Source organism: Macrotis lagotis, chromosome 2 (genome assembly GCF_037893015.1).
Source record: "Macrotis lagotis isolate mMagLag1 chromosome 2, bilby.v1.9.chrom.fasta, whole genome shotgun sequence".
In the NCBI taxonomy this organism is placed as follows: domain Eukaryota; kingdom Metazoa; phylum Chordata; class Mammalia; order Peramelemorphia; family Peramelidae; genus Macrotis; species Macrotis lagotis.
This window is the reverse complement of record NC_133659.1, coordinates 14537524-14563363: the sequence shown is the minus strand read 5'-3', so window position 1 is coordinate 14563363 and position 25840 is coordinate 14537524. Positions and strand designations below refer to the sequence as shown.

Below are 25840 nucleotides of genomic sequence, written 5' to 3'. Positions count from 1 at the left end.
GTATTTAGTTTCTCCTGGGATAATACAAGTCTAAATAACATAACTAGGGAATGGCAAAATAGATAGTGCACTGGACTTGAGTCAGGAAAACCTGAGTTTGAATTGTGTCTTAGATAACAATTAGCTGTGTGACCCTGAGGAAATCACCTAACCTCTCTGGGCCTTGAATCTTTCAATTGTAAAAATGGAATAATATCTATGTCACAGAGCTGTTGTGAAGAAAAACTGAAATAGCATAATAAAACATGTAAAGCACATTATGAATAGGAGCTATTTTGTGGTTGGTGATGTTGAGGTCACTATCCCAGGGGTCTGAATTTTTATCACTTTTAAAATAAACTCTTATTAAAATCTACCTGGAGCTAGGTAGTGGGGATATTAAGATATATACATATTTAGTGGTGGAAGGACCTTAGAGACCATCTCAACAGCAGCCTCCTCCCATACACCCATGTCACAGATAAGGAGTCAATACTTAGAGAGATGACTTGCTCATGATCAGCAACATCAAAGGGAGAATTTGAACCCAGATCCCCCAATTCGTAATCCAGGGCTCTTGCCTCTCCTCCATTGTATCTTCTCCCCATCAACTCAATGGAAAAGGGCAACAGGAGCAAAGAAAGAAAAACCAAATTCCAAGGGGCCAGGGGGTTAGGGTTATATTTCTGTCCATATGCCAAGGGCCCCGGTTACCTACAACCAGAACATGGCTGGGGAGAAGATGCCAGAGATTTCTCATGAAGGCCCCTGGGCTGTGCTGCAGCAGGAACAGTCCCCTTGGGCTCTTTATTTCCATGCTGTAAACAGAGCTTCTAAAATTTAAATTTTAGGTTTAATGGAATCTTTGTGCTAGAATTTTTCCAAAGCTACGTGACCATCATCTGGGCATCTTGCCCCCCACCCAGTCAAACATTCCCAAGTCTACACTTCTGTCTGACTCTGTGGCCTCTGGATCTTGGGCCCTACAAGCTCTGGCTGGTCCAACCAAGCTGGAAAGGCTTTCAGAGAAACAGGGATGACATAAAAGGCACATCTGTGGCTACAGGAGTATCTGAGGCATGCTCAGGTAAAAAAAGGAAAGGAATTTATAATTATTGTCTCATTTAATCTTCACAATAACCCCCGCAGGTAGATACCAGAATTATCCCTTTTACAGTTGAGAAAACTGAGGCAAGCAGGGTAAAGTGACTTATCCAGGGTCATACAACTATTTTAGGCTGGATTTGAAATTGGGTCTTTTTGAATTTTCCTGGAGAGGGATTTTTTTTTTTTTTCACGATGACCCTTTTTGTCTACAGAGTTCAATAGAGGAGCGATGGTGGTTTGGGGATAGAAGGGTCACACCAAGGAAATGAGAAAGGCGTGTCACACAATGCCTCAGGAGTGTGATAAATTGAATGCAAGGGGCTTTGACTCTGCACCCCACACACACACACACATAAGTGTTATGACTCTGGGCAGATCACTTCACATCTAGAAGACAAAGCAGTTGGATTGGGGCAGCTAGGTGGCACAATGTATAGAGCACTGACCCTGGAGTCAGCAGGACCTGAGTTCAAATCCAGACTTAGGCTCTTAATAATTGCCTAGCTGTGTGACCTCATTGCCTTGTTAAAAAAAAAAAAAAAAAGACCGTTGGACTCTAGGTTTGGAGATTCCTTCCCTCCCTCACTCTCTAAGCCCATTCCTTGCAGAATGTGAGCTTCTTGAGGGGCTGCCCCTTTGTATCCTACTGCCTAGCATGATGCATGACCCCAGAGTCAGTGATTACTAAATGATGATAGATGGAGCTTTGAAATAATGATCCCTTATTGTGAAGCTTGAGTGGTATTGCTGATGGTTTCAGGTCCATGCTGATGACCAGCCCTCATCCCTTACCACACACTCCCCTTAGGTGACACACTGAAAGGAGATATCCCTTGAGATTTGGACCTAAGTTCCAATCGAGACTGACTGTGTGACCTTGGGCCAGTCATTTCATCTCGGCAAAGTGTCCTCATCTGTAAAATGGAGGTAATAACCGCATCCTTCAAGGTTGTTGGTAGATCCAATGAGATAATCTTTGTAAAACACAGAATGTTGGCCATTTTCCTCTCTTTTCCCTTCTCAATTTCTTTTCTGTTCTACTCCTTTTCTCCCTCAGCTTCTTTTCAAATGAATTCAAGAGGCATTTCTTTAGTGCTTCCTATGAGCAAGGTGAGGGATGAGAGGCTGTTAGACTGCGAGCTCACCATGGAGCCAGGAAGGCCAGGGTCCCCCCCCCCCCCCCCAAGCTGCTCATGCTCTCCGTGCTGCCCAGATAAACTGCCAACCTGCTCTGAGAGCAGGAGCTTCCTCCACCCTGGAACAGACTGAACCCAGGATTGTATTCATATAGCGGCCTCTCATAGTACCGGGTGTGCAGTCAGGAAGACTCCTCTTCCTAACTTCTAACTCTTCCCAGTGTGACCTAGGGGAAGTCATTTCACCCTGCTTGCCTCGGTTTTCTTGTCAAATGGACTGGCGAAGGAAATGGCAATCACTTCAACTGTTTGCTAAGAAAACTCCAAATGGAGTCACAGAGAGTCAGATGTGATGCAAATGACTCAAAAACAACAAAAGGGAGATGATAATAATAATAATAATAATAATAATAATAATAATAATAATAATAATAAGAAGAAGAAGAAGAAGAAGAAGAAGAAGAAGAAGAAGAATCTTTATTAATAATAGTTAGGATTTGTAAAATGCTTTGAGATCCACAAGACTGGAGCTTACTCCTGCAAATCCCTGGGTCTAGTCCTTATCCCAATCCACTTGTTTGCCGGGTATTGGCTAGGTGCTGGCACAAACAAAAGGGCCCCAGGTGCCCAAGAAGATGACCCTCCCCCCTTCCCTTTCTCTGCCCTTCAGCTCCTTCTACATTCCCTCATTCTTTTTGTCCTCCTCCTTTTGAGGAACTCCAGGTCCTGTAGACACAACTTATCCACCAATGAGAGAATGGGTCAAAGTTTACTGTCCAGTAGACCCCAGCCCACATCGGTGTCTCATCCCAAGGAGGTGAAGTAAACCTCTGTCAAGTCAGAGTTTAGCCCTTGTCAGAGAAGACAGAGTTCCTCATGCTAACACTGTGTGTGTGCATGTAGGTGTGTGATTGTGTGGTGATATACATGTGTGCACATGTGCATGTGTGTGGGTTGTGTTTGCCCATGCTTGTGTGTGATGATGCACCTGAGTGCACATGTGTAAGGTTGCATGCATGGATGTGGTGTATGTGTGTGAGTTGAATGAGGTTGTGCCCATGGGTGCTTGTGTATGCATATGTGCTTGTGTGTGCTTGTATGTGGTATATGGATGCATGTGAGTGTGCACATGGATGTGGAGGAGTGGGGGGGTGTGCACACCCATCGGTTTCTCTCACATCCCCATTCTGGGCCAGCAGAGCCTGACCACAGCCTTGTCCCACCAAGCCTGGGTGCATGCTCAGACCTGCCTGCTATTTTCCTAAGTCTGAGCATACAGTCTGCCCTTCATATTGAATGATGCCATAAGAACTCTTCCCAGAGAAAGCCAAAGCTGCTCTCTGGGGCCATTTTCTGAGCAGTCCCAGCTGCCCTGGGGCCAGAGCAGGGTCCAGTTGGCCAGCCTCATTTCATGGGGCCCCTGCTTGCCGATTTGGATGGAGTTCCTTGGAGTTGCTCCTAATAGGGCAGGGGAGCGAGCTTCCTGGAAAGCATGTAAAATGAATAAAGTGGAGGCTTCAACCAGCCTCGATTGGCATAATTTCTCAATTTTGAAATCCAACATGTGAAGGCGAAGCGTTTCTCCCTGTGTTTTGGGCGGGATCCTTTGGGCTTCCCTAACTTGGAGGAGGAGATGGATGCACTGTGAAATGCTCTCCCAATGACAAAAGAAAGCCCAGAGCCATCACCCGACCCTGAGCTTGCCAAGAGATGAATTGCCAAAGAGACATTTTTTTTTTTTTTTTGCCGGGCCCAAACCTGCAGAATCCACGGGAGTGCCTCGGTTCTACTGGGAGAAAACATGTGTCACCTCTCACCAGGGAAGTTTATGTTTCTCCACAAACCTGCCTTTTTTCAGCATTAAAACATTCCAACTGGAAATGACTACAAAGCCAGGGAGCTAATAGGTATGGGGCGTCTGGGCACGCTTATAATAATACAACGAAGGAATCCAATGCGTCTCTGTAGTGAGGCGGCCTGTACCCAATGGAAGCTTGGCTTTGAGTATGCTTTTTTTGGGAGAAAGATTTTCTTTTTAGGGCCAGGGAAGTGGTGTGTGTGTGTGTGTGTGTGTGTGTGTGTGTGTGTGTGTGTGTGTGCGTGCATGTGTGTGTTTGTGTGTAGATGAGCATGAGTATGAGCAGGAAGGAAGGAAAACAGAATTTGTGAGCTCATTTTTCATGAAAACTAATTAAAGGAACTGAGGATTCCATCTCTCTTCCTTCCCCTCTACTCCCAGGTTTCCAGGTGAAGAATCTGAAATTGGATTCAGTCCATCAAAATGATGCAGATAAACCCTGGCCTTTGGGGTGTTTGTTTATTATAATTTGATGTAGAAGCTATTTGCCCTTCAGAAACGCGAATCCTTTCTCATGAAGCTCCCCTTTGGAAATCCTGTGATGTACGTCCCTTTAGTCAGTCAACAACCACTCATGCTAGTCATTGTTCTCAAGCTGGAGATCCAAAGACAAGTGAAGCCATCCCTGCTGTGCTCAAGGCTCATTCTGCTAGGTGGCAGAGGATGGTGAATACTGCGCCTGGAGTCAGGAAAATCTCCCTTCAGACCCTTACTACTTTGTAGGACCCTGGCAAATCTCCAAACTTCTAAATTCCTCAGTTTCCTCATCTGCAAAATGGGGATAACAATAGTGCCAACCTCCCAAGGTGTGTGTGAGGATCAATTGAGACCATATTTGTGAAGTGCTTTGCCAACATGAAGGTGCTATGGAAGCGCTAACAGTTACTGAGAGGGAATGTTAGAACAGACAGTGGCTGGCCAGCCTTGGATCAGGAGGGCTAGAGTTCAACGACTATTTCTGAGACACATACTAGCCCTAATGTTTAGGAAGGAAGCTGGGATGTGAGAAGTCACAAAGGGCATGCATTGAACAATGCAGAAGTCCACGGACATGTGCCTTTTAAGGACAAAAGAAGTAGGAATCAGATTATAGTTGTGAGAGCAAAGAGAAGGGGTGGAGGGTAGATAACTAGGCAACGGCAGAGCAGAACACGGTGGAGGATGAGGAGGTTATAGGAGGCGCAGTGATTCTGGCATTGTGAGCCAACTGTCCTTCCTTCTTCTCTTTAGAGGTTTTAAACAGAATTTCAAGTCTTTGGCTAGGACAAGGTCCTTCTTTAGAGGGCACTAAAGCGAGCTAAGTTTAATGACTCTGAGGCTTATAGAGCATTTTAATATTTAGAACACTTATCTCTGTCATTGCTGTCATCTTTCTGGTGGTCAAAGATTTGCATTGCTTTGCAGAATGATTTCATTTGAGTCTCGCAACAATGCTATGAAGTAGGTGCTATTATCTCCATTTTACAAATGGGAAACCGAGGCTGAAACAGGTAAAATGATTTGCTGTAGGTCATATGGCTCAGTACATGTCTGAACTTAAGTATCCCTTATTCCAAGGCTGATGCGCCATCCTCCTGATCACCTACCTGCCTTGGTCTGATCTTAAAAAAGAATCTTGGAGCTGGTTGGGTTCACTCTTATGTGCCTTCCCCTCCTTTTCTATCTAGTCTATAATGTCAGGGGGATAGGAAACTCCCAGCATCTGATCTGCAGCTTTGAGAATGTCTTAGGAGCCTAGAGATGAAATGATTTGCCCAGTTCACACAGAAGGTTGGCATCAGAGACAGGAGATAGACAGAAAGACAGACATAGACATAGACAGAGAGCGAGAGAGTGAGAGAGAGTAAGAGAGAGAGAGAGAGAGAGACAGACAGACAGACAGACAGACAGACAGACAGAGACAGACAGAGAAAGAGCAAACTAGTTATTCAATGATGAAGGCATCGGTGTTTATTTCAGGGTCACCTTCCTCACTAATTCAGTCCATGGACCCCCACATTCATCCCCCAACTCTATCTCTTAACTACCATCAAAGACTGACCCCCCAGTCTATTTACTAAAGTTTCTGGACAGCCGCTTTTTTCTGCTCTTGACCCTTGAAGCCCATCATGTTGGCGTTTTTCCTCTTTGAAGCTTCCAATTCATTCACTCATTCATTCATTCATGCAGCTCTCATTCAGGTGCCACCTTGAACTTCTCACCACTTTATATCTCAGACTGTTTGCACAGATTTCTCTCCTCTCAAACCTTTTTTTTTCCTACAGAAGCACTTTTAATCTCTGTTCCTCTTTACCTGAGTGTCCACTACCCACTTGAGACTGGTGGTCTTTTCCATATGCCCGTTCAGTGTTTCTTGATTATAGACCTACGCTTTAAAGGCAATTCCCACAGGCATCAGTTAGACCTTTATCAATCTGTAGAGTCCTGTGTCTTCACAGGATCACCCTGGTCAACAGTTGGAAGGGGGGCCTTTTTTGGGATAAGAGAAGCATTTCTCAACCTTCACTGACAGAAGAGAAAGGAAAGTGAGCCAAGAAGTGAGAGATGCCAGACAGCAAGGTTCCTTGGATCAGCAGTCACTGGGGTTCAAGTCCAGCTTTTTGCTTGTTTGCCAGGTGACTATGGATAATCTGCTTTGGTTCCTCATCTGTAAAATAGGAGGCTGAACCAAGTGATTCCTAGGCTCTCTTCCATTTCTCTTTCCTACAATGAAGAATGGTTTTTCAGTGTCTTTAATTAGAATAATGATGAAAACAACATCCTGCAACAGATATCCCAAACTGCCTTCTATCACTGCTCTGTGATCCAGTTTCCTTACCTGTAAAATTAGGAAATTGGCTTGACCTTTTCTGAATCAATGATCCCATGTTGACAGAGTAAAATAGCACAGTGGGTGTACCTTGAGTCAGTGAGAACCAAGTTCAAATCTCTTATTCACTTATTAGCTGTTTGACCTTGAACAGGTCATTGACTTCTCTCTCCCTCATTTGTGACATAAAGATAATAAAAACATCTTCTTCCCAGGGTTGTTGCGAGGATCAGATGAGATAATATTTGTAAACCTTAAAGCAATGTCTATACCTACATACATATATGAGTAAATGCTTGGATATATGTGGATGTCTATCTACCCATCCATCTGTCTATCCATCTATCTATCCATCTCTCTGTCTACATCCATTCTTCCATCCATCAATCCCTCTATCTATCTATCCATCTATCTAGTCATCTATCTGCCCAGCCATTCTTGGCCAAATGTTGTATTTTCCAAATGAAAGGATTGAGGCAATGGAGGAGAATGGAGCTGAGTTGCTTCCCCTGGTATCAATATCAGCAATAGGTTTTGATTCCAGATCCCTGGGGTCCAGGGCCAAAGTTCTAGTTTACAAAACTTGCCCGGGATCTGATAAGTGCCTGAGGTGGGATCTGAATCTCTGTCTTCATGAGTCCAAATGCAAAGTTCTAACCATTATGTAACACTGCCTCCATTGCCAACTGGTTCGGTGCAATTGGAGCTGAGTAGGTTCTTACTGAGTGCTTAATAGTTGCTGATTAGTAAAGAGGATTTTACGATAAGATTCTCTCTTGCTATTCTAGCCTCTATATTTCAGAATATCAGCATGAAACATCTTAGGTAAGGTAAGGAATCATGGAAGGTTTGGGCCCAACCCAAATCAGTGATGAATATCTTGGGGTCTGAAAGCCTGGATCAGGGCACTGTTTCATTAGACCCTCTTTTTGAATGTTAAAACTCATCCCACCTGACTTTACCCTCCCTTACTGTCCATGGCCCACAGTCCAGGCCAGCCAGGCTCATTATTCTTCATTCAAATTGCTCCTCCCTCCTCCCTGTCTTTTGGGTCAGGAGCACATTCCCCTCCTCACCTCTGCCCTTTAGAATTCCTATTTTCCTTTAGGGCCCAGCTCCATGGAAAGAGGCCTCTCCTTCCTACTGATCATCACTCTCTAGGTCCATGTTGAATCTCCCAGCTAGACTATAAGCTGCTTGAGGACAGGAAGATACCTGACCCATGGAAGATACTTAATAGATGCTGTGGATTGGTTAACTCCACCAAATAGCCAGGTAATTGCTCATTAGCCCTAGCAATCTCAGAGGGATCGAGTACAACAGAGGTGTTTCTTATAAGGCCTGTCCCAATCCCCAGTCTCCAGTCCTAAGGAACCTCACAAAATCAATGGTGACAACACCATCCTTTGTTTTTATTAGAAATCTCCTGCATTTTTGCAAACCCAAGATGAGTGCTGCCCTCTAATTTCAAGTGTGTGTTTAAACAGAAATAAAAATATATTGCACGCATCATTTTCCCTGAAATTGCCCTTGTGAGATGTTAGCCTGGAGAATTTCCATGCCTTCCCAGAGTGAAATGCAAGCCCTGAATTTCCAAAACACTGCCATGAGGCATGGCCAATCCCTTCCCCAGTCCTCACCCAGTCCGACACAGGCAGCTATTTTGTTCTGCCTGGAAAAGATGACGGCTCATTATTCATCTGTTTGTTGGAGTGGCGGGCTGCCAGAAGGCATGTGGGGGGCAGGGGAGGGGACACAGGGCTTAAATTGAATTTGAATTTTTTAAAAAGGAAACGAAAGGGGGGACTGCAGAAAAGAGTAAACAGGGCAATAATTTTTTAAAATTACAAATCAATGCTATAGTTAACTCTAATCATAGTGCACATTCATTCAAATGGATATGTCAACCTCATTAACAGATGATGTCACAACTCATTCTGAGAAACGCTTGCTCATATAAAATGATATATTTATATGTCCATATAGATATAAATATATTTGTAGATATGTAAATATATGCATTTGAATGACTACTATATATAGAAATAATATATCCATATTTTTCTTACATACATATAGAGCCAATAGTCTTTCCACTCTGACGTTCCCATAATTGAAAAATTAGGTGATAAAGAAATAAAACCAAAAAAAAACATTGAAGATGGGTTGGGCCAGATCTATCTCCAAAGAATTGGAAATGAGAGCCCTCTATAGGAGCAGTGGAGAGGGTCATGGTGGGCATAAGCAGGCTACAACATGGAACCAGTGAGGAACCTTCAGGAAGGAGACATGGACTGGGAAGCTTGGGTGGACTACCTATGACAAGAATTAGGATGACAGGTGGATATTCATTATCTTTGCTGATGTCCCACCCACGTCAGGAAGAAGCAAGAAAGGCCTCTGGGACACTGGGTAGATCCCCTGTGGCAAACTCAAAGGAAGTCATGGAAGAGTCCCACGAGATAGACGGCCACTGGTGGTTTGTAGTCATTAGCAAGGGCTAGAATTCCCAGGTCTCTGTGATCACAGTCCCTTTGGAGTATCTGACCACCAGAGAAACCAAAGAAAAATGAAATCAGCTTTCAATGGAGGGCTGTTTCTGCTGATATTGTCCTCTGAACTTAGAAATGTTAATGAGGGTCCTTTGGGAAGCTGATCTACTTTTTGTAAAGTAAGTCTGATGTAATGGGTTCAAATCTGTTACTTCCTAGCTATGTGACCATGTCATTGAACTTCACTGAGTCTCACCTATTTTCTTTTTAATTTCTCTATTTTTTAAATTATAAGGCATTTCTTTTTCCTCCTTCCTCCTCAGGAAAAGAAAGATAAAAATGTTATTACCCCCAAAATAAATCTGTCATAATGAGATTTCTGGAGATAGTATGGAGACAAAGTAGGGGAGCTCTCCATTCTTTTCAATGTTCTCACATTGAACCTCAAAATGATTATTTACAATTTCTGCTCTCAGAGTCTAAGCATAACAAGTCTTCTCTCTTTGATCAGAGCTATCTTGTCTCCCCTAAACCTTCTTTTCCCTTACCTCAATATCCTTGGTTCTTTCCACATCCATGAAAGAGGTTCTTACTCTTTTTATGGTCTGGACCCCTGTGGCACTCTGGTGAAACCTTTGAATTCTTTCTAAAAATAACCTGGTTTTTCTTTTTAAATTCATAATCAAAAGAAATATTAAATTTCAGTTAGAAGAGAATGAAAATAAAATTGGATTTTTTTCTCATTCAAATCCATAGGTCCCCAGGTTAAGAAACCCTGACCTATGGCAAGAATTTGAGACTTTTCACTCTTCTGATTTCTAGAAATGTTTTATTGCTACTTTTAAAACCCTTTTCCCCCCTAGTTTTTAATATTTCTCCCCACAACAACAGAAACCTTCCCTTTTTACAATTAAATAGAGTCCAGTTAATCAAGTGAGCACACTGGTCACATCTGAAAATGCCTAGCCATCACCTCTCCAACAAGAAGTAGGAAGCCTGCATCATCTGAAGTTAGGAGAGGTCACTGCATTTCTTAGAATTCTGAAATCTTTCAAAACTGTTTTCCCATTCATTATTGGTGTCATTGCACATGTGATTCTCCCCATTCAGTTCATTTGTCTCAACATCAGTTCATACAAGTCTTTTAAAGTTTTCCTGAATCTATAACACGTCTGACAGTGCAGTAGGATTCCATTCATTCATATACCATAATTTGTTCCCCCATTCCCCCATGATAGGTACCCACTTTTGTTTCTAGTTCTTTGAAAAGTACTATTGCAAATATTTTTATATGAATGAGACCTTTTCCCTCTGGTTTTTGTTTTTTGTTGCTGGGTTTTGGATTTGTTTGGGGAATTTGGAGGTTACTTTGGGGTTGTTGGCCTATTAGTTATTTTTCTGGGTGAAAAGGAACTGTTGGGACTGAATTTCAAATTGGTTTCCAGAACAGATGAAGCGATTTTTGTTTCCTCTAATAGACACTCCATAGTCTATCTCTGTCCCTTTGCATGGCCCCCCATGCTGGGGATGTTCTGGCCCTTCCACTCTAGGCTTCTCTCCTTTCCTTCAAGAGTCAGTTCAACGTGGTTAATATGAACATTTATTTTACATAATTAGACATGTCTGTAGAGGGTTTTGTTTCTGTTGCCTTCTCAATGACTGGAAGTGAAAATCAGAGTGAGTGGAAATAAAGACTCAACTCTAGGTCCACCTTCTTCAATAGTCTCTTCCGTCCCTCCCTCCACCTCCTAGTGCCTTCCCCTTTCAGATTACCTTTTGGTATCCTTATCAATGTGTGCATTGTCTCACCAACTAGACTGTAAGCTTTCTGAGGGTAGACTCAGTTTCATTTTTTCTTGCTCTCTCACCCCCAACAGTTACCTGACACCATCCCATCAGTGACTTGCCTGGCTACTTTATAAAGGCTGGTTATTTTTTTTTCTAATTTCCTCTATTTTTCTTTATGATTCTTCTAGAATGTGATCTTTCTTTGTAACCCCAACATTTTGTGCCTGACCACTGCCCAACTAGGTCTGACTGACCAAATGACCAAAGGCACTCTTCCAGGGTCACAAAGCTACAAAGCAGCAGAGCTGAGCAGCCCTCAGAAGAATGTTGTGGGACAGGTTTACCTTCAGGGTCTCTGCTCCCACTTTTTTTTGGCCTCCTTCATCCTCCTACCAGTACCTAATTTCCCATCCTATCCAATAAAAGACTTGAGTGCATAATTTCTTTCAGGAGTATTGGCATTTTAAAAGAGCTAGCGTGGGGGGCTGTGTGGGACAGGGGGTGGAGGGGGAAGACTGACAGTGCTTCATAAATCCTGCCAGGGAAAGAAGCCAGGAGCTAATAGGTCCATTGATTCAGAACTGGAAAGGAACTCAAAGACCATTGAGTCCAACTTCCTATTTGACAAACAGGGAAACTGAGTCCCAGGGAGGGATGGAGGTTGTTGATATACATCGAGGCAGGATTAGCACCGAAGATCATCAGTCTAACTCTACACAGGACCTCAGAGACCATTTTATCCAACCCTCTCATTTTATAGATGAGGAAACTGATGTCCACCATTTCCTCAAAGTCACACAGGGAGTGACAAAGATGCATTTGAACCCAGTCCTAGGATTTCCAAGTATTCTTTCCTCTGGTCATCCCCAATGCCTGGCAAAATTCCTGAGACATGGAAATCATTTTATAAATGCTACTCAACTGACTATCGGATTTCTTTAAGACTCACTAGGCTATCCCTCTCATGTCTCTGTGTGTAAAAGACCCTTGTTGTACTTTCTCTGCCCATCAACTTCCCAGAATTCCATGATCAAAACAATTCTGAAGTCTGGAGACTTGAGTTCAAATCCTGAGACTAATATTTAATGATTCTGGGACTTTGGTTCAGTTTCATCTTCCTCATCTAAAATCTGTACAATAATATGAAGGCAGTTAGGTTACACAATGAAGAGAGCACTGTAGCTGAAGTTAGGAAGACCTGAGTTTGAATCTTGCACCAGATACTTAGTAGCTGTGTGACCCTGGGCAACTCATCTGACTTTTTTCTTTTCTTTTTCTTTTTTTTTTAGGTTTTTGCTAGGTAATGGGGTTAAGTAACTTTGCCAAGGCCACATAGTTAGGTAATTATTAAGTGTTTGAGGCCAGATTTGAATGCAGGTACTCCTGACTCCAGGGCCAGTGTTCTATCCACTGTGCCACCTAGCCACCCCTCATCTGATATTTTTCAACCTCAGTTTCCTCACCAATCAATTAGTGGGTTGTCAGGTCTAAGATCCTAGAATCTATGAACTGTAAGCAACTCTCATTTTATAACCTATTTTCCTTTGCATCTTAAAGTTCTCCAATATTTCCAATATTACTCAGGGGTCTAGAGAGCTCACTGCTCATAGTAACTCCTACAGGGGGGTCATATGAACCTCATCATTCTCATTTGACATATGAGGAATCAAGGTACAGCCCATGTTCCCTTGGACCACAATGGGACAATGAGACCATGGATTTGTATTCTGAGCATGTGGATTCATTTCCTAGCTCTGATTTAAATTTTGGAGAAGTCACTAAACTTTTTTGGGACACCATCTATTCATCTATAAGATGAGATGGGGCTAGAGGGCTTCTATTCTTCCTTCTAGTTCTAAAACTATGATCATTTCCTCAGGTCTCCAGTGCCTCTATAGGAGGACTCATCAGGTAGGGCACCTGGGAACCCAGAATTCCATTCTCTTTCTTTGTGTATATACCTTGTCCCAGGATCCACTCATTCATGTGACTCATTCTCTCAGGAGGCAATATGGTAGAGAAAGTAACGACTTTGGAGGCAAAAGTCCCCAGTTTGAATCCTAGCTCTGAGAGTTCTTGTGATTATGCAGTTTATGTCCTCAGTTTCCCCCTCCTTGAAGGAAGGGAGCTGCACCTAGTTGCTCTAAGGAAAGTTTCTGCCAGCCCTAAATCTCTACAATCCTTTGATCTGAATACAGTCCTACAATTAACTCCCAGGGGTCACACCTTCCTTGGGTTATAATACCTACATCTAAATTTGTTCCTTCCTCTTCCTACCCCCCCCAGTCTAGAGAACTTGGCTGACTGAGTGAGTCAAGAATGCCAGTGACTGAGTAATCTTTATGAAAAACAAGGCCTCCCATCACAAAGCACCCTTGAGTTTGGATGTGATGGGGCGTCTGATGGCACGTGTTGGTGCCATCAAGGTGATGGATGGCTCTCCAGGCTCGGCTCACTTCCCACTTTCTGAATACACTTTTATTCTCCTTCAGACATCATCTGATGTATATCTATCAGCCTGGCCCTGGCACTTTTGTCATCCCCACTATTTATGTTTTATATCTTGCCAAATGTGCATGTTGGCGACAGTGAAGCTGGAGAGGAAGGGTGTCCTTGAGAAAAGGATTCAGAGCTGGGACAAATCATCAAAGTGATTCATACTGGAAAAAAGATGCATTCTTCTCTGGGCAAGGCCAAGGGCAAAGAGGAAGAGGATGAAATACTAGCTGGATGGGAGACTTTGGGATTTTATAAGAAAAAAAAGCTATTGTCTTTTCTGCCTTAGGCAGTTTTTAAAAATTAGTCTGTCTCTCCAACCTGAGTTTTTCTCTCATTGAATAAGTTAAAATAAAACATGGAATCCCTCAATACATTGCTGTGTCATCCAGCAAAAAATTCCCCATGTCAACCACTTCCGAAATGTTTTTCTCTTTCTGAATTTTAAGTCCATCATCTCAGTCTAGAGATAACTTTTGACTTTCCTCTTTGCTCTTTCAGATTCATGGTTTATCATGACCTTTGTCAGAGTTCTAAGTCTTTTAAAAGTTTTGCCTCTATAACATTGTTATTATCACTGTATACATTGTTTTCCTCATTCTCTTGCTTTGCTCTGCATCATTTCATGAAGCTCATCCTGGTACATCTGAAGTCGGCCATTTCATCATTTCTTATGGTACAACAATATTTCATTACATTCATTTGCCACAATTGGTTTGGCCATTCCTCAAAAGGAGATCAACCCCTTAGTTTCCCAATTTTTTGCCTAGACGGAAAAGAACTCATGATAATATTTTTGTACAAATACGCTTTTTCCTCCTGCCTCTCTGATTTCTTTGAGACACAAACTTTAGTAATCTTATAAATGGGTCAAAACATACAAACACTTTGATCATATAAATATATAAACATAAATATTTGCATGTTTGTATATATAGAAACAAATAATAAATTTAATACTAGAGATGATTCCGTGCACAGAAAAGGAATTCAGAATGACTAGATCATTCCGATTAGGTGATGGGGAGTGGGGAGCTGTTTGAGTCTGAGGATCTTTCAGAATCACAAGGCAGAGATCGCTTTTGGGGGTCTTGTGAAAGGACATTAGAAGGATGACTTAAGTCTGAACTTGGAAAGACATACCTCTGGAGGGCAAAACTTTAATCTAATGAGCTCTATTTGGGGCTCTATGAGAGAGAGAGAGAGAGAGAGAGAGAGAGAGAGAGAGAGAGAGAGAGAGAGAGAGAGAGAGAGAACATAATTTGAGACCTCTGGAGTTTCATTAGAGAGAGTAGAAAAGGGATTTGTCAGAGACACCAAGGCTGTCAGATTATGGGGGATCTGCTCTTTTGGGCTCAGGATTTGCCTTTAGCCATCCTCGGGTGTCGGCTTCCCCAAGTGTCTGACTGTGTTTGTGTTTCTAGTTATGGATCAGAGGGCATGTGAGAGCCTTCCTTCTCCCCATAGGGTTTGGGTATTAGTTACCCCATAAAAGTTGGGTTAATTTTATAGTCCATAGAGAAGGAAAGCCAAGAAGACTTCAACATTAACAGTAGGATTTATGAAAGTAAACATCGGGAGTGCTTGCCGGATTTGGGGGACATTAAGATCTCAGTGTCTTTATGTCAGAGCACATGATCTATGGATATGTGTGTGTATTCAAAGGTTAAGTTTTTAAGAGCTTTGTGGGTACAAAGTGTTTTCAAGACTAACCCCCAAAGGCCTCCTTCAGCCTCTCCGACCCCCACTTCCCTTCTTAGTATCTAGTTTATTGAATGGGAGCTCAGGGCTAACTGAAACTAGCTTCTTTTTTAATATCTTAAATATTTTATTTATTTATTTTTCCAATTATGTGCAAAGATAGTTTTCGGCAATCATTTTTGTAAGGTTTTGAGTTTCACATTTTTCTCCCTCCCTCCTTCCCTTCCCTTCCCCTAACAGAAAGCAATTTCATATAAATTATACACTTAAAACTATGTTAAACATATATCCATATTAATCATGTTGTGAAAGAAGAATCAAAAAGAGAAGAAAAAATTATAAGGGAAATAAACCATAATACATAAGCAAATATATAAAGTTGAAAATAGTAAGCTTTGGTCTTCATTCAGAATTTATAGTTCCTTCTATGGGTGTGGATGGTATTCTCCATTATAGTCCTTTGATTATTATTTTGCTGGGATGAGAAAGACCACCTTAGTTGTTCATCACACTGCTGTTAGTGTATACCATGTTCTGTCTTTCTTTCTTTCAGCATGGGTTCATCCAAGTCTTTCCAGGTTTTTCTGAAGTTCCATCCCTCATGATTTCTTACAGAACTTTAGAACTCCATCACATTCATATAACACATCTTCGATCTTCCCCAATTGATGGGTATCCTCTAAATTTCCAATTCTTTTCCACTATGAAAAGATCTACTATAAATATTTTGGTACATGTGGGTCTTTTCTGATTTTTTTATGATATCTTTAGAATATAAACTTAGTAGTTGTAGTCTTTGTCCTTCATTCTTGAAGAAGACCATGACATCAGGGAGATGATGCTGTGGCACGCATATGAATTTGATTTGAGGAGGGAAGGGGGGCTGTGCTAAGTCACCAGTCTCATTTTCTCCCCTTGGAGCCATCTGGATTCAGGGGCCAGATAAGAATCACGATGACTAGAGATGGCCCTGCATGTGAGGCAGTCAGGGTGAAGTGACTTGCCTATGGTCACACAGTTAGTTGTCTGAAACAGGATTCAAACTCCCATCCTCCTGACTCCAAGAACAGTATTCTCCTGCACCACTCAAAGGGTATACATAGTTTTATTGCCCTTTGGATGTAAAAACTAGGTTAAGATTGGCCCTTGCAGCTTTGTCTCAACTGGTCAAGACTATTTAGTCCTTCCTTTTAGTTCCCATGTGGAGTTTCCAAGGCAACTGCCAGGAGACAGGAACTGGGTCTGCAATGTTCTTTGGCATACAGAATTTCCTAATGAGAAAGTCCTTCTACCAGTGCAGGTCATCATTTTAGCTGTGACATGGATGGATGGATAGATAGATAAAGAGTAAGATATAAAAAGGGAGTAAAAGAAGGAAAAGAGAAAGAGAGGGGAAGAGAGAGAGGAAGGGGAAAAGAAAGCAAGGAGGAGGGGAGCACTGCTTAGGTATGTAGCGGTTAAGTGACTCAGGGGTCCATAACCAGTATGTGTGAAAGGTAAGATTTGAACTAAGATTGTAATGGCTCTGAGACGAGCTGTTTACCCACTGCACTACAATGCCTCATACCCTGGAGATAATCAATAAAAATGCATTTGTTGTAAAAATATTTTTAAAGTATGTATTAAGCTACTGCGAAATACCCAACTGTGACTGACAGTGGGGATACAGAAACAAAAATTAAAGGGGGCCCAAAAATGGGACATGGAAGGATCATTGGCTCCTCATTCAGAGGGTCTGTGTTCAATTCATGCTTCTGACCCTGCCTTCTTATGTGACTATGGGCACATCCTTTAATCTACCTTAGTTTCCTTTTCTGTAAAAGGCAGAGTCATATCCAGCAGCTTCTGAGCTTATTTCTGTTTCTAAATCTGTTATCTTATGAACAGTCATTGCCCTCAAGGAATTCACATTCTACTCTCAGAAATCATCATGCACAAAGATAAATGCATAGAGAATATGTATAGGTTGAAATCAAAGAAATTGGGAGGGAGGTTAACAACTGAGGTCCTGGAAAATGACCTTGAATAGGAGATAACACCTGATTTGGGTTTTGAAGGAGTTTAGCGGGTTCTTGGTAGTGGAAGGAAGGAGGGGAGACAGCTCCTGAAAGTGTGTGGAAATATGCACTAGAATGGCTTGTACAGGAAATCACAAGCAGGCTGTTTGGACTGGAATGTAAAGTACATGAAGGTTAGTAATGTGTGATAAGATGGGAAAGATAGATTGGAGCCAGACTGGGAAGAGTTTCAGATGCCAGAAAGAGAAGCTTGCAGTTTTCCCCAAAGGCAATGGGGAGCTATTGAAGCTTCTTGAGCAGGTATGGTTGGAGATCCATTCCAAAAAGGAGGTGATTACAGGCATTCTTGAAGGTGGTGGGAAGAAATAAATAGACAATTTGATCCATAAAAAATAATCTAATGGAGAGGCAATGTGTTACAATAAGTAAAGAAACCAACCTTGGAGTCAAGTCCAGGATTCAAGGCATAGCCCTTATACCTACCTGCTAGTTGTGTGTCCTTGGGGCTCACAACCTCCCCAATGTTTCAGACAACTCTCAATTACATACAAGTTACAGATAAGTTGCTGACTGGATTTGAATCTATGACTAGAGACCTTTCAGCAACAAAGAAAAGAAAATCATCTAATTTAAGCCTCTATTTCCTCAACTGAAAAATGAGGACCTTTGTCCTTGAAGATGCCTTCTCATTCTAAATCCATGATCCTATACATCTTTATTTTTTATCAATTTTTTTTCTTTTTAGGTTTTTGCAAGGCAAATGGGGTTAAGTGGCTTACCCAAGGCCACACGGCTAGGTCATTATTAAGTGTCTGAGGCCGGATTTGAACTCAGGTACTCCTGACTCCAGGGCTGGTACTTTATCCACTGCACCACCTAGCCACCCCTGTTTATTAATTAATTAACTGACTCCACGTCTTTTCCTCACACTCAGATCAAAGGTATCCTGTTGCTGTTTCTTTTCTGCACTTTATCTCATTTTCTCTTTTGCACTGACTTCACTTTCCCTGCACCCCCAACGCACCCACCCATCCACTTAGTCTTCGAGTGCCCATTCTTTGGATGTGCCCTGTCTTTATATAGCAGGCAATGAACAAATGTTTGTTGAATTGAATTATATTCCAAATAGACTGAAATCGCAAAGACCCGAGTTCAAATTCAACACTAAGAGAGTGAACAACAAGTGCACAGATTTCTTTAAACTTCTTTCCACATTTGAAAACAGAGATAGAAAAGCCTGTGTCCTCGTGTCACAGCCTTGTTTTGAGGCTCCAGTGAGATCTTGCAAAGTGTTCTGCAAACATTTTTTAAGCATGTGAATGTGACCAATGGTTTTGCTTAATTGGAATTCCTTGAGGTCAGGGTCTGGGGCTTTTTTTATCTTTCAGTTCAGTTTAACAACCATTCATTCATCTCTAGTTGCTGTGCTGGGGATACAAAGAAATGAAATGAAAGAGTCTCTGTCTTCAAAGGTTTTAGATTGTACTGGGAAAATCTTTGTAAGCCTACCCTCACCCCCACATGCCTAGAATAATCTGTTGCCCACTAGTGTATGCTACATAAATGTTTGCTGATTGAATAATTAAAGTCATTCAAACAACAAACATTTATAGAAAGTATAAAAATTAGAGGGTTCCTCCACACACAAAGTGGACCTTTCATTTGGAGGACATAACACATATCAGGCAGGAATGAAGCTATGGATTGTCCTGGGTTTTTTTTCCCAGCAATGTTGTCAATATTGATTTCATTTGATTTGATTATTGTTCTATTGTTCCCTTAACAAGAGGTGGAGAGGCAAGGGGAGTGGTGGCATAGAAGGAGCTGAAGAGACCAGTCAAGTTTCCATCCTGGATGGGATGAATGAATGAATGAATGAATGAACGAATGATACACTCTTCCTTTGAGTTGATCTCTCCTTTTGGTTCACACATTGGGTTAGTTGCACATATCAAATCTTTAGACCTTGAGAATAGTGTTACAGCACTTTAAGTGGTCATGGTCCAAAGCATTGAATGCCAGACCACCTGGGTTGTGTTTATTGTACTCATTGCCAGCCTCCTAACCTAAGTCAGTTCCTGTATCCCCGGGGCCATGTTAATGGGTGCTGCTGATAGTGTACATTTGTGTATCCCGAATCCAATGTTTTTGCTTTTAATGAAACAGAATCTTTGCCAAAGCCCCAAAATCATAATGGATAATATGCTTCTGAACTCGCAACTCATTTCCTCTCACCCCTCTCACATTATCTGCCTGCCTACCAGCAGCTGTAGAAATAAGGGCTTTCTTCTGTAATCTGAATGGTTTTGATCTCTGGAAGGTCTCTTTGAGGGTCTGGGCTGCTTAACCCATCAGATCAAAACAAAAAGAGAATGTTTAGTTGTAAAAAAAGGATTTCTTTAACTCTAGTTAGAAGAGCAAGGAATCAAAGAAGAGACAAGGATTTGCTTGGGTGGACAGCCAAGAAAGGAAAGGAGGTAGAGCTACTCAGTCCTTACCATGGTGCTATTTTCTCTGTAAAGGAAAATGACTTCTGTACTGAATATCATAGGCCAAAAATGACCAATGGAGGTGGGTGGGGCACTATGTGGACACAGTGGACCTTAATTTTACCAAAGCTTTTAACGAAACTATTTTGTGGAAAAAAGATATAGAGATGTGAATTAGAACAAAAATATAATGAGGTGGATTGGTTAGTATTAATTAGATAACCAGATTCAAAGAATAGTTATTTTTGATTCAACACAAACAGCTCAGGGGGTCTTCAGTTGGGCACCCCGAGAATGACTGAGCCCTGTTTGACATTTTCATCATGGGTTTGGACAAAGATATAGATGGTACACTGATCAAACATGAAGATGATGAAATGATAGGGAATATACTGAATGACCAAATCAGGACTCAAGAAGATGGACAAAATTGACCTCAATCTAATAAGATGAAATCCTATAGGGATAAATGCAGAGTCTTGAACCTGGGACCAGTCAGATCCACAATTAAAGATGAAGGGGGCATGGATAGACAGAAGCTGCTATGAAAAGGATCTGGGGGCTTTAGTGGATAAGAGTTCAACCTGAGTCAGGAGCAGGATAGGCCACCAAAAAGGTTAATGCCATCTTGGGCTGCAGTGGGAGGGTCAGAGCCTTCTGCCATTGTCAGGCGTCATCAGAAGAATGACTTTCTGTTCTGAATTCCAGAGCTTCAGAAAAATAGTGATAAGCTGGAGAGAGCTTAGGGGAGGGCAGCCCACAATGGTGTAGGGTCTAGAATCCATAACGATATAAGGATAGCAGAGAGAACTGGTAAGGCTTAATCTGGAGAAGAGAAGGGGGGGGGCATGAAACAAGCATTTGTAATTATTATCTCACTTGATCCTCACAATCAACCTGAGAAGTAGGTGCTTTTATTAACATTTAACAATTGGGGAAAGTAAGGCAGGTAGGAGTCAAGTGACTTGATCAGAGTCACATAGCTAGTAAGTGATGAGGTCAAATTTGAACTCAGGACTTCTTGACTCCAGGTCAAGCATTGTCTTCAAGCATTTGAAAGCCTGTCACTTAGAAGTATTAGAATTAATCCATTTGAACCAAGAAGGCAGGGCCACATTTAGGATAGACATGAGAACTAACTCACACAATTGAATACATTATAACTAATGACAATTAATATGGTCCAAAGTAGAGAAATGGTTATTTCTTCCCAATTGGTGGTCTTTGATTGGAAACTAAATAACCACCCAGTGATAATGTGACACTGGGGATTTTTGCTCTAGTCCAGTCTGGTTAAGGCTGACTCTGAGTTTCCTTCAGACTTTGATATTCTGAAATTCAGGGCTGAAATTGGGTAATCAGGATTGTTCAGATGTCAGACAGTGATATTTTAAGATAAAAATACATGATGGTACCCCCTGTTGACTATTTAGGACTCAGTGGGGATGGAAATCTCAACCTGCAGAGGGTCATTTTGGGGAGAGTCTCCCTCTGATGACTGTGATTTGGTTTCAGGGATGAATATGAAGAAGATGGATTCTGTCAGCCATACCGAGGGATCGCGTGTGCCCGGTTTATTGGTAACCGCACCGTCTACATGGAGTCTTTGCACATGCAAGGAGAAATAGAAAATCAGATTACAGGTAGGTCATTCCTCAGTCATCCAACAGTCATAAAACCAATAGACATTGGCTGTGGGCAATGTACGATGCCGGACTCTAAAGAGAGACAAAGAAGGCCACGACATGATCTGTGTCCTAAGGAAGATATAGAAGGAGCTTTCTTGGAGGGGAAGAAAGAAGGGGGAGATTCCTCTGAAATGTGTATGATATCTTGAATTAGAAATTTAGGATTGGAAAACACATTAGAGATCATCTAGTCCACACTTTTCATTGTTCAAATGGGGAAACTGAGATCAGGGAAATGAAGTACTTTAGATGAAGGAGGCAAAGTTGGAATTCACATTCAGGTTTTCTCACTTCAAGTTTGACTCACTTTTCACTGTAGCTCAGGGTTAGTTGGGCATTTTGCTTTTCCTACTGTCTTTTTGTCTTAATGCATATGATCGCTCTCAATTAGTACTGACAGATGATTTCATTAGAGAGGCAATGTGGAACAACTGGGGTAAACCACTCAGTGGGTTTGGAATCAGAGGATTATTGACAGCTAAATGGTTTCTTGGTGCTCATCCGAGTCTAGGATGTTCTCAGGCTCCTTTTCAGCTCCAAACTCTTTGATACTAAGTGAAGATAATTCTGAAAATCCTGAGAGCCCAAGGACCAATGCTCCCCCCAGCTTCCCTAAAGCACAGGTCTGATCATGTCCCTCCTGATTAGCAACTTTTAATATCTCCCTATTGCCTCTAGGATCCAACCCAAACCCCTTTAGTGGACTTGGGGCAATATAGTTCTTCTCTTTCCTTCCAATCTTACTTACTTCCCAGCATGCCCTCTCTAGCCTCACCATATTGACTGCTTGACCCCCCTCACATCAGACATGTCATCTCTCATTTCCTTGCTTTTGCCCTGGCTTACCTTACCTTTGCCTCTAGTAATCCATCACTTTCTCCCAGAAACCACTCAGGTACCACACTCTAAAGAAAGCCCATCTGATCTCCCTGACCGAAATGATCCACTGAAATAATATTTTGAAATTACTTATCCAAGTACCTGGAACATCATAGATGTTCTACAAATAGTAGTTCACTATTATTTGTATGCATAACAAAAGACAATACAGTCTCTCCTATTGGAATGTCCTCTCCTAGAAGGTAAGAACTACTTCTTTCCAGTGTAGCCAAAATGTAAATGGAAGTCAGTAAGTCCTTAAATAAATATTTTTAACTGCTTCACTGTTTGCTTTTCAGCCGCCTTCACTATGATTGGCACCTCCAGTCACCTATCTGATAAGTGCTCCCAGTTTGCCATCCCCTCCCTTTGTCACTACGCCTTCCCCTACTGTGATGAGACTTCATCGGTTCCGAAGCCGAGAGACCTGTGCCGAGATGAATGCGAAATCTTGGAAAATGTCCTTTGTCAGACCGAGTATATTTTTGCCAGATCAAATCCCATGATACTTATGAGGCTCAAGTTGCCCAACTGTGAAGATCTCCCGCAACCAGAGAGTCCAGAGGCTGCCAACTGCATCCGAATTGGGATCCCCATGGCTGACCCCATTAATAAAAGTAAGTGAAGATGGTGGGGCACACCTATGATCCCCTGCTAGAAGGAAAGGCTGAGGCTGGGGGATCGCTTGACTTCAGGAGTTCTGACCTGCAGTGGGCCTAGTCCAATGGGAAGTGCATTCTAAGCCCAGCACCAATGTGGTGAGTCTCAGGACCACCAGGTTGTTTTCTTTCCTGGCTCACTATCTTTAAATACTTCCAGAAATGTGAGTGCACTATAAGGTCAAAATCAGGACCCTGAAAATATGCTCCTGAATAATCTCCAACCAACAGGAAAAGCTCAGCCAGGAGCTTCCAAGGAACATTGATAGTTCTGGAAAGGACCAACCTTTTCCTTCTAAAGGTGAGGCAGCTGAAGTCCAGAGAAAGTGAGTGACTTACTCAAAATCATATTGCTAGTAAAGGTCAGAAACTGGATCTGAACTTAGGTCTTTGGTTTCCAGGTCCCCAACTCTTTCCTCTGTACTATGATAACTGTCAAGAAAGGCAGCATGGTAGAGTGGACAGAGTCAGGAAGACAGTCCAGCTCCCACTTCTATCAGTTACTAGCTGTATGACCCATGGCAAATCACTTAACCATTCTGTGCCTCAGTTTCCTTATTTGAAAAGTCAAGGGACTGATCTAATTGACCTCTGAGGCCTTTCCAACCCTCTTTGGTCACTACAAGAGGTAATCACAGTTGGTAACTGAACTCCCCCTTTACATATTTTAAGGGTAGGTTCTCTTTTTAATTTTTTTTTTTTTTTGGATTCCTCTCTGCCTCCTAGATCACAAGTGTTACAACAATACAGGAGCAGATTATCGAGGAACAGTCAGCGTGACAAAATCCGGTCGACAGTGCCAGCCATGGAACTCCCAGTATCCCCATACTCATACATTTACGGCTGTCAGATACCCCGAGCTGAACGGGGGACACTCCTACTGCCGCAACCCTGGGAATCAGAAGGAAGCCCCATGGTGCTTCACCTTGGATGAAAACTTCAAGGCTGACCTGTGTGACATCCCAGCTTGTGGTAAATAGGAAGCTGTTCCCTGCTATTTTGCCTAGTTGCTTTCCCCCTCTTCTCTTTTCCCCCTTGGATAAAAATGTGTCTATAAGTGTGTGTGTGTGTGTGTGTGTGTGTGTGTGTGTGTGTGTGTGTGTGTATTTATGGTTGTGTGGATTAAGGAGGAGGCAGTTCAGCTGTCATCTGCCCAGATCAGGTTGCACCTGGAGGATGAAGGTGCATTTTGAGAGAAGGGCAATCAGAATAGTGAAGGGCCATAGATGATCCATGGAAGGAACACAGAGTGGTGACTCTAAAGAAGAGAAGACACAGAAGGAATGTGACATCTGGCTTCAAGTATCTGAAAGATTGTCAAGAGGGAGATGGATCCAATTGATTCTGTTTGGTTCCAGAGCACGGAACCCCAGGTTGTGGATGAAAATTGCGAAGAGGCCTATTTCAGCTCAATGTCTGGAAATGCATCCCGACAATGGGAACTAGTCAGAATGGAGTCCCGAACCCGGGGTAGGATGACCACGTGTGGGTGAGACCATTTGCAGGCACAGCTCAAGTGCAGATTCTTTTCTTGCATGGGGTGGCCTCTATCCCTCCAAGGGCCCTTACAGCTGTTCCCCTCCTCTGCTGTCCTGGAAAATGAACACGTGCAGAAATGGGTTCTACACTCTCCTCAACTCACATACCTACATATTTCTTATTTTAAACTAACACTTAATATGCGTTCACATCGATGATGTGGAAGAATAAACTACAGATGTACCATCGGGCACTCACATCCCCTGTGCCCTGCTCCCCAAATGGAAATATCCAAAGATGAATGTGCATAAATTGGCAGTTTTAGTAAATACCAACTAATTCATGTGTGACATGGCTTAGTGGAGACAATGGAAAAATGTGCTTGGATGTAGAAGCAGACCATTCATCACCATAGGGGATCATGAAATTATAGCTAACAGGCACCTCACCTTGGGGATCATCTGGTCTTTAGTCTTCTTTGAAGACAGAAGGAAGGGGACTCCACACCCCGAGAGGTCCAGTGCCTAGCTCATGGGTCAAGATTCTAGACAAGAATAGCCAAGGCAGAAATGGAATTCCAATCCTGTGATTCCCCAAGTCAAGTCTCATCACACATCTCAGAGCATCTAAGACCTTAAAGGTCATCCAGTCCGACACCTTCATTTTACCAACAAGAAAATGAAAACTTCGGAGAGTCTGTGGTTTCTCCAAAGACCCACATCTAATTATTAATCAGTGACACGTTGATAATCTGAATTCAGGTATTCCAGTTCCAAATGTAGGATGTATTCCCTCTCTGACACTCCTCCCTCTCCTGATAGGATACCTTTCTCACAACAACCTTACCAAATTGATTCTCACCCCCCTTTTTGCAGATGTGGAAGCTAAGGTTTTAAGAGATGACCCATCTTCCCTAAACTCTCAGAGCCAAGGGAGTACAGATCAAAGGTAGATCTGAATTCTGTCTCTCATATCTTTCAAGACTGAAGGAGGCAATAACTCAAGGAAGAAGAGGTCACCCAATTTTATTAAAGTCAAGATAAAAAAACGCTCTAAGGAACCCCAAAACCTTATGTTACACCACTGCAGCATGCTTTAACAAAGTGATGAGGAATTGTCCTTTAGGAGACATGTTGGATCTCAATTTATTTTAAGTGCTGCGGAGAAGTAGCAGGCTCCACTTGCCCGGGGCTGAAGGTTTGTTGCAGCTGAGCTCCCCCTGCTTTCAATTGCAATAGATTTTTAGTGGGAACTATAAATTA

The 25840-nt window shown here is 42.3% G+C and overlaps 1 protein-coding gene across 1 annotated transcript in view; it reads left to right on the top strand.

Moving 5' to 3' along the window:
• Positions 1 to 25840, top strand: part of ROR1 (receptor tyrosine kinase like orphan receptor 1) — a gene marked incomplete at its 5' end in the record, with an annotated part of 342695 nt that overhangs the window by 293033 nt on the left and 23822 nt on the right. The window contains 3 exons of the mRNA XM_074220644.1: positions 21389 to 21516; positions 22740 to 23057; positions 23826 to 24071. Of these exons, the coding sequence (XP_074076745.1) occupies positions 21389 to 21516; positions 22740 to 23057; positions 23826 to 24071 (692 nt within the window). The remainder of the gene's footprint in view (positions 1 to 21388; positions 21517 to 22739; positions 23058 to 23825; positions 24072 to 25840) is intronic.